The following is a 9,708-nucleotide window of genomic DNA, read 5'->3' on the forward strand; positions in this document are numbered from 1 at the left end:
AGTGGTGGTTCTCGAACAGCTGCTACAGCACTTGTGCCTGCACCATCATCAACAGTACCTGTTTCTGATGTGTTTGCAGCATTCCCAGCCACAATAGGACGTGCATCAATACCCTGCACAATGTTCCATAACCCCTTTGCTACCAATACATGTCGCATCATATATGCCCACAATGGATAGTTGGTGCCATCCAACTTATCCTCAGCAGCCAACATGCGGAATACATCATTGTTGTTAGCCATGGCCAATGACTGTACTACTAGATGTAAATGCTGTCTGTAAGAGGTAAACCTGTATAAAATCGACCTGTGCTATGTAGCACAGCCCAAAACAGACGAATGGGCACCTGTCCTGCAGATTTTAATCTTGACAGAAAATCTGCACAGTAGGACGATTTTGCCTGCGCAGTACTTGGAATGCAAAAACGGAGGGCGAAATGACTTCAGATCAAAATTCTGAAACGAACAGGCCCTACGGGCTTTCCCACGGCATATACTAACCTGCAGACGCTCGTGAAACCTCGTCGCAATCGGAGGAGATGAAGCGGCAGGTGCCGGTGATGCTGCCCGGGAGGAGGAAGCCTGCTCTGATACCAATTGTTGGAATTAGGGTTGCAGGAATGCACACACAACTTCAAGAAGATGAGGAAGCTTGAGCACAACACAGTAGTGTATTATGAGTGCCAAAAATGAAAGATTACAAGCCCTAGAAGATAATGGGCGTATATACAATGCACGGGGGAAAAAACCTCCTAGTGAGGGAAAAAGTGCCCCGGCGGTCCTAAGTGTGTTCACACACATCACTACTATAATATGGTAACAATCATGAGATATGTGAAGACCACATCACATTATGGTTTACTTTATGAGAGTGGTAAAAGCTTGGACATACATGGCTACACAGATACTGATTAGACAGGTAGCGCATATGACAGGAGGTCTACTAGTGGATATGCTTTTATACTTGGAAGTGCCGTGGTGAGTTGGAGTAGCAAGAAGCAACCTACAGTTGCTTTATCCAGTACAGAGGCTGAATATAGAGGTGCAGCCATTGCTACTTGTGAGGCAGTATGGTTAAAGGGTCTCTTGGCAGATTTATGTGAGCCTATTGATGGCAAAGTTGTCATTCATTGTGACAACATGAGCAGTATATAGTTGGCCAAGAATCCAGTGTTTCATGCGAGGACCAAACATATAGAGGTCCATTATCACTTTGTCAGAGAAAAGGTGTTGGATGGTATAGTTGATCTTCAGTATGTGAAGACTGTGAGCAGGTGACAGACATCTTTACGAAGCCACTTAGCAGGGAGAAGTTTGAGTACTTCCGGACTATGTTGGGAGTACATGGGATGAGCTTGAGAGGAGTGTTGAGAGTCTTGATATCCCAAGCTCATCTACATCTTCATCGGCAGTACATCATGAGCTTGAGAGGGGTTGTTGAGATTCAAGCTCGATGTTAGTGTGAGCCAGCTATGCTATGTGTTGGCAGATTAGGTAGGAACATGTGTGAGACATAAATGACCGCGTGTCCAGCTGGTCATAGTGTGTGGACATTAGCTAGGGTTAGATGAGTGTGGACACAACTCATAGTGTGTTGTGTGGATTATGGTTTATGGCATTATGCTTTGTGTGAGAGTGGACATGGCTTCCCTCTATGGTTAGGGTTTGCAATATACATTAGGGTTTGCTCCTGTGTGTGTGTCTCCTCCCCCTCTACCGTTCTTTCAACATTTCACACATGTGAAGGAGTTTTAAACTCAAAAATATTAAGATATTTTTATCTCTCCTCTCTCCTGGATCAAACCAAATAAAAAAGGGAGCCAAACTGGTCCAAATCTTGTCCAAATTCAGCAAGCTGAAAAATTCTAGAACTTAGTTGGACTCAGTTAGTGGCCTCCCTCACCTATAAATAGACCCTCATTCTTTTGTATTCTCATCTGTGAACTAGACCATGCCAGTATTACTTTAAAATAAGTATATTTTCTATTATCCTCTAAAAATCCTCTACAATCTGGAGAGATTGGAGCTTCTCTCTCTTCAACCTTCTGTGGAGCTTTCCTCAACATACCAACCAATTGATTGGTTGGGGACTTCTTCTAAGACTAGAGAATCAAGCAAGACAAGAGGTAAAGTGTGACTTTATGGTCTTTTTTCATACGGGTATAGAAGTATGTAATATTTTCCATACGAGTATGAAAAAAACTATGGCTCTGACCCAAGAAATGGAATTGAAGCACAAGAGATATGGATGAGGAATCATCAGACCTGCTTAGCGGGAGGAGGGTGGTGCTTCTCAAAAGGCTGCACAACCACGAAGCCGTGGCCATTGCCCGCACCGAACTTCATTTGGAAGCTCTCGCCGGAGCTTCTCCCAATGAAGGTCTTGAAGCTGATATCGGTGTGGAAGTCGGGGGCAAGGTTGCCAGACCAGGCCACAGTGGCTTGGGGGTCGGAGAAGACAGGGGGGAGGCCACTAGGCCCAACAGCGAGAGTGATGGGCGTGCCATGGGTGAGAATAGCCACGAAGCCATGGCCTTCCAGGCGGACATTGAATAGGCCACCGGACACGATGCTAGAAAGCTTTCGCATCATGGTGATCTTGTGCTTGATGGTGGGCTCGAAGGCCAGCAAATCGTTGCCGTTGACTACGATGGCATCTGCGGTGAGGCGTAGCAGCATCACACGCTTGCCTTCATCGGCCAAATAGAGTTGCGACGTCGATCCCGGCTTGCAGGAAGCTCGAACAAGCTCCGCTCCTTCGTCTGTAAAGGCCTTCTTCATAGCGTGCTTGAAGCCGTGCTCCAACACTCCTTCCCTCTCGAACTTCACCTCCCCACTGTACGCCACCATGCTGCCCATCTTCATCCACACATAAGGCAGCGGCTTCCCGTCGCTTCCGACGAAGCCCAGGTTCACCTGCAAGAACTTGTCGCTCTGCACCTCGAAAGCGGCCGCCACTTGATGTGGTCGATCAGTTGTCTGTGCCACGAATTGCTGCAGAGTCTGGGCCATTTCTGCTCGGAGCAGGTGCTGCTGTATGCAGAGCTCAGATCTAACTGTGCTACTTTGACCGATGCTCTAGGAAGTCTGCTAGTGCTCGAACGGTGATTGAAGGTTACAGCAAATGCCTTGATACCTGATTTTGTTCTTGCTTGCCTACTATATATAATAGGTAGCCTGTATGTCGGCCTCCGTCTCCATGCACAGTACGGTTCAACCGTCTTCAACGCAGCGTTGTTTGACTGAGTACATACTGCATAGCGACGAGCCATGACACGAAGTGCCACGGGATGTGAGGTGCCCCACGCCACCTGATCTTGTTCTTGCTTGCCTCTTGTATGCCGGCCTCCGTCTCTATGCACATGGTTCAACGCCGCGTTGTTTGACTGAGTACATATCGCATGCCATGCCACTAAGTGCCACAGGATGTGAGGGGCCGTTAGATGGTGGACCACGTGAGCTATGCAACACACCCACACGATCACGATGTGAAAGCCCTTATGGCCAAGGATTCTTAAGCTAGATTTTGCACCTGAAGAACAAACCCACGCTCGGTCATCCACCGGCGCTTGCCCAGGATCGACGACCTGAGAACGCGCCTGCCCGCCATGCGTCTTCTAAGCCATTGATCCCTTCTCTCCTCCCTCATTAATATCTTGTCGTAGAGTCCTAAGGAGCGACGAGACTGTGGGACGCGCCATTACTGATCATGAATGCTATCGTGGAGCCTCAGCAGAAAAAACCTTCAGGCCAAAGATCAGGGCGCTCATGAAGGTCGGGATTAGTGGTAGTTAATCCGTTTTTTCGCAGAGGATTAGCAGTTTATTAATCAGAAGCTCTCAACCACCAGTCCAATCAATAGTTCCGTCGGGGCCGAGGCTGTCTGCATGGCCGCCGCGTCAGGCTACCCTCAGCCTAACGCGTGGCAGCTGCATGCGCCTTCGCTTCTTCAGTTCAATGCACCGTCTCGTCCGGCCGACCTCATCGGCGCGGCTCCTTCTCCTTCGTGCTTCCCGTCTCCTCCTCATGCAGCTCACGAAGCCTTCCATGGCCTGCCCATGGAATCCGCTCTCAAGTCACATGGGATTATCGCCGGCCCAGCCATGAATCTCCCTCCTTCGCTGGCGGATGTCCAAGGTCCTTCGTCATTTGACCGTCTCTGCAACAACGGGGGCGCTGGTGCTGCTGGAGCAGATTCACATATTGGAGGTAAGCCCTCAGTCACCCTTCCTTCTTCTCAAATCCGAAGAATACAGCATGACCTGGAGAATAGGGCCCTTATCGGTTTGCTGGTGGGTCCTAGACCCCCAGCAGAGTCTATCAGAAGCTGGATTCGGGGTGCGATTGGTGCTGAAGTAGAAACCATCCAGGCCCTTCCCAAAAACCACTATCTGTTCGTTTTCAAGCTCCCGCATATGGCATTTGATGTCCTCAGTAGAGGCCAGTGGCTCATCCGCAATTCCCCCCTCAGCCTTTTTCGCTGGAACAAAGATTTCAATCCTAAAGCTTCTGCCTTGGTTAACTACCCTGTCTGGGTCGAGTTCCCTAATCTGCCCCTCCACTACCATAATCACCTAGGAGTCATTGGTTCGAAACTGGGGAAAGTCCTGGGAGGAAAACCCCTGTCTTGGTTAACTACCCTGTCTGGGTCGAGTTCCCTAATCTGCCCCTCCACTACCATAATCACCTAGGAGTCATTGGTTCGAAACTGGGGAAAGTCCTGGGAGGAAAACCCCGCTCGGACTATGTGCCTTCTTGGCACCCTCAAGTTCTCATAGAAATGGGCATTTCGCTGGATCTCCCCTCAGCATGATTGATATCTTCACCGACGATGGTGAACACTCTGAGCAAGCCATAGTGTACAAATACCTCCCATCCGCCTGTTTTCACTGTGGTGCCACTCGGCACTTCGTCAGAAACTATCCTCGACTTACCTCCGTCAACGCCCCTTCCCCTGCTTCTCCAGATGCCACCCCTCTCCAGCAAGCCCCTAAAGCAGCTAGAGCCACCCCCCCTAAGAGGGCGACCAAAGAAACCTGGCAGGACGCTTCTAAGACTAGGGCTAAATCTGTTAACAAGTTTGCCCTCCTTGCCTCTCTGCCGGAGTGGGTTGAATCTGAAGTTGATGAATCTCTTCTCTCGGGCTCTGATGAAGAAGCAGAGGTGGGAAAATCGCTGGAAGATCAGGTCAATGAAAATGATCAATATGCAATGCGAGAACTGAACGCTAATGTTCTGGCGGGAGACACCTCTACTTTTAAAGGCAAGGAAGCACAAGTGGAGGGGGCTGGGCTTTCCACTTCTATATGGAGATTCACAAAGACCACAAAAGACCTATGCAAGCTGCTTCACAAGCTTCGCCCATCAGAGTTCAATCCAAGAAATCCAATAAGAAGTCCCATAAATGAGGATTATCTCGTGGAACATCAAGGGGCTTTCAGACCCCATCAAAGCCAGGAAGCTGAAACAGTGGTTCCGCTCTAACAAATCAGAGATAATAGCTCTCCAGGAGGTCAAAACCAATGGCAACGTTCTATCTAGCCGTCTTAAGGAGGTCTCTAAGGTTCATAGATGGTTCTCTTCGTTTCATTCTAGAGGCTCTGGGGAGGTGCTATCCTAGGTGTGCTTGCTAATTGGGATGTCCCCCCTAACTCAGTTGTTGGGGGCTCTAACTGGATCTCAGCCAAGATAGAGAAACCAGTTAAGTTTCAGATTTGCTCCATCTATGCAGGGGGTGCTACTGCTGACAGAGCCAATTTGTGGAGTGAGCTCAGTGCAATGGATGGCCCAGTAGTCATTGTAGGAGATTTCAACATGGTGGAGTCCTTAGCGGATAGATACAAAGGCCTGGGACAAGAAATCAAAGGACTAGAGAAAGAGAGTTGGGTCCAAGTCAAAGAGCTCTTTTCTTTGTGGGATGTAGGAGAGGAAGCTGAGTTCACTTGGCAGAATTACTCCTCTGGCGATAACGCCAGGAAGGCAAGGCTAGACAGATGTTACATCTCTTCGGATTTAGCCAACATCTACTCCAGGGTCAAGTCCAAACCTAAATTTTCCTCTTGCTTGTCGGATCATTATCCTCTGGTAGTCACCTTGGATGACAAAGCCACCAAAGTTAGAAACTCATGGTTTCACACTGACGCTTCCCTCTTTCAGCTTAAGGTGGTGCAAAAAGAACTCAAGAAGATCTGGATGAACGCATTCAGCAAAGCGCACTCCCCTGCCGCCGCGGCCTGGTCTCAAGCTCTGAGGGAGTCCCAAAAAGCTCTCATTGGTTTTAGGAAAGAGGTTACTATCATTAGAAGGAAAAGGAGAGAAGCTATCTATCTCCAGCTTATGGAACTTGAAGCCAAGAACAATGCTATAGCTAAGGAACAAGAAGAGATCACCAAGCTAAGGGCCCATATTAGATCTGAGGAGGAACTAGCCTTCAAGCATGCCACGGTGTTCTTTAGAGAGTGGTGGGCTAGTAGGATTGATCGCCCATCTAAAGAAATGTTCAAGATCCTGAGGAAAAAACAAGTGAGGGATCTTGTACCTCTGCTATCCACAAATGATGGCACGGCTAGGACTGAGGAGGAAAACTGTGTGCTGGTCCGCAATCACTTTCAAAAGCTCTTTAGTACACCTGAACAGTCCAGTGAGCTGAAGGCTAAGACACGTGACACGGTCTGGGAGGCTAGATACAATGTCATATCTGCAAAGCTGGCAAGGCAACTTGATGTACCTATTTCAATCTCAGAAATTAAGATGGCCATAGAGAGTTTGAAACCAAACAAAACTCCTGGATTGGATGGTATGCCGGGTGAGTTCTTCCTTGCATTTAAAGATTGGATTGCCCCTTTCATTCAGAGGGTTTGGGAAGAATCGGTGAAGTACTCTGCCCTGCCCACTATTATTAATACGGGAGTGATAAAACTTATCCACAAACGAGGTCCTAAGGATCTCCTTGAGAACTGGAGGCCTCTGACTATGCTAAATTCTGTATACAAAGTGCTCGCTAAGTGATAGCCTGCAGGATCACTCCCAGCTTAATGAAACACATCTCAGCAGAGCAGAAAGGGTTCATCCGTGGAAGAAGACTTATTGAAGCTGTAATTTCAATTTGGGAAGGAGTAGAGTATGCTCAGGAGAAAGGGATTGACTTTATTTTTGCCAAAGTTGATTTTGACAAAACCTATGACAGGCTGGAGTGGAGTTTTGTATTACTCAGTCTGGAGAAGATGGGGTTTGGCCCGAGCTTGATCCAGTTTGTTAAGACCCTTTTTGGGAACGCTTCAACTAGAGTGGCGCTAAATAACTCATTATCAGATGTTTTTCCCCTGGCCAGGTCGGTCAGACAGGGTTGTCCTCTTGCTCCTCTGCTGTTTGTGATAGCTGTGGATAGCTTGAACTGTATGGTGCAAAGATCCCAGAGACTAGGGCTAATCCAAGGCATTCCCTTTCCGAGCTCAAATGGTGTTCAAATTCTCTCTCAGTTTGCGGATGACACCAACGCCTTGCTCATCAATGATCAGAATTCTCTCCTGACCTTCTGGAAGGTGTTGGACACCTTCTGTTTAGCATCTGGCTCAAGGGTCAATCATACAAAAATGGGCATGTTCTCTGTAGAAGGAAATCTCCCATTGTGGCTGACTCAGCAGGGCTGTCAGAGCATTCGGGCTGGTGAAATTTTTCGGTTGCTAGGCATTCCTATGGGCTTCGGAGTTACCCTGAAACAAAGGTGGGACTGGGTAGTTGAAAAATTCAGGGGTAAGCTGAATAGATGGATGGGTATGCAGCTTTCGTTAGCGGGCAGAGTGCTGGTAATTAATCATTTTTTAGCTGCTTACGTCCTTTTCTTCCTCACCTGTTGGAGACCCCCAGACTCTCATCTAAAGGAAATTGAAAAGCTGTGTAGGAACTTCCTTTGGTCAGGAGACCCTTTTAGGAGAGGAGCTGCCAAAGTCAAATGGGAGTTCTGCTGCCTTCCCAGGGACAAAGGGGGTTTGGGGGTAGTAGATATTCTCGCTAGAGCTGACCGTCTTGCTGTTAAGACTATTATTAGAGCTGTCTCTCACCCTGAGGAATGCTCTTCCCGTTTGCTATTCAGAAACTCTGACCAATTCTCCTTGGAAAACTTCTCAGGCTGGAAGGATTTGCCCTGGATTACTATCTTGATAGGTCATGAATCTATCAAACCTAAAGAATCTGAGCTGCTTCGCTCTTTATGGAAAGCTTGGAACAAATATCATGACAAAGTAGGGGTTGTGTGGGAAAGCAGACACAGCTACTCTATCAGAGCCTCAGACTCTCTGTGGTTTCCTCTTAGTCCAGTGCCTCCGGTGTCCAGCATCTCAATACGTACTGCTCTACGTATTCACAAGAAGGGAATCAAAGTTTGGGCTGATGTGTGGCACCTTCCCTCCCATAGGTGGATGACTAATGAACTACTGTTAAAATTCTCTCTCCTCCCTTGGGAAGTGAGGCTGGTGTAAGAACGTATGCCTCAAAGGCTTATGTTGGAGAGGAGGCACAGTGTTCTATCACCCCCCTCGTGTGCAAGCTGTACTGTCTACCCCTGTACATGTGATTCTCAACAAGAGATGGGCAGTCCTCTATGTTAGGCGCCAATGGGACTTCAAATTCCGCTCACTTTGGTCTAAAGAGATTTAGCCTAAGAAATCTGTGTTATTGTGGCTGATTATGCATAAAGCTATTTGGACAGGTGACAAGTGTAGGAAATGTGGAATCTCAGATGGGGTTTGTGCTAGATGTAAACTTAGCATTGAAGATATTGGGCATCTATTCAGAAATTGTCAGAGATCTGTTGACATATTATCACCGATTTGGGATACTCTGGGCTGCTTGCCATCTGCTAAACAACTACTTCTAGGGGATTCGGTTGGGGTGCTCTTACGTTGTTGGGCTGGAGTTAGAGCTGAATTCCTTTGGTTAATTTGGAAAGATAGATGTGCGGCTGCTTTTGAGGCTTCTTACCAGTCCCAAATCTGAGAATTTTGTTTGCTGATTTTCATGTGCGGATCTATGACATCCACCTGGTACAGATGAGATTGTATACCACACAAGATGCAGTACTTAGAGAACCTTCAATTCAACCAAGCATTCCGGCATAAGCTCAGCAACTCGCGCTCCAAATGAAGACGGAGGAGGCCTTTCGTTTTGTGTCTATTCTACAATCCAGAATTGAAGCTATGCGATAAAGAATTTTGAGTTTGTAATTGTTAGATGTGTGGTGCTGATTCCCAGCAGACTTTGTAAATTTTGTCTCTCTTAATTAATTCTTGCTTGTTGGTTTTTTTTAAAAAAAGGGCATAACAAAGTGACAAGCCCTTCACCATGGGATCAAGGGTGGAGGAGGATTCTCGTAGATTGAGGCTATGGGGGCGGTAGGATGTGGTGTTGTCGATGCACGCAATCTCTGACCCCGGCCTCCGAAGCTGCCGGAACAATGAGAGATTATCGGTAGGCCCAAAAAATTGACTTAAAATCATTTAGAAGAGAAGCTCTTCTGCATGGTGTAATGGTTAGGTTCTTGCCTCCTCATGTGCGGGTAGCAGGTTAGATGCTTCAGTACTACACCTCTTTTTTGGTTTTTTTAAGTATTAAAAAAAACCAAGGCAAGTTCCCATACCCATGCCCACCCTAAGGTCATGCCTAGTCGAGTTTACCATGGAGTTCACATGCCCATGCTCAGCCGAGTTTACCA

At 47.5% G+C, this 9,708-nt stretch overlaps 1 protein-coding gene across 1 annotated transcript; it reads right to left on the reverse strand.

The window, feature by feature from the left end:
• Window positions 1-1,959: 1,959 nt before the first annotated feature.
• LOC147621052 (uncharacterized) lies at window positions 1,960-3,153 on the reverse strand. The gene has a single exon (XM_086825297.1). It carries the CDS (start codon window positions 3,009-3,011, stop codon window positions 2,259-2,261), a length of 753 nt encoding a protein of 250 aa, XP_086681423.1. The 5' UTR covers window positions 3,012-3,153; the 3' UTR covers window positions 1,960-2,258.
• Between the last annotated feature and the right edge of the window lie 6,555 nt (window positions 3,154-9,708).

This window comes from Cibotium barometz, chromosome 31, assembly GCF_041138505.1.
Source record: "Cibotium barometz isolate CiBa-2024 chromosome 31, ASM4113850v1, whole genome shotgun sequence".
NCBI classification, from domain to species: domain Eukaryota; kingdom Viridiplantae; phylum Streptophyta; class Polypodiopsida; order Cyatheales; family Cibotiaceae; genus Cibotium; species Cibotium barometz.

Excerpts from the sequence above, each read along its gene's own strand:
- LOC147621052 (XM_086825297.1), bottom strand. The coding sequence starts at position 3,011 with ATGGCCCAGACTCTGCAGCAATTCGTGGCACAGACAACTGATCGACCA.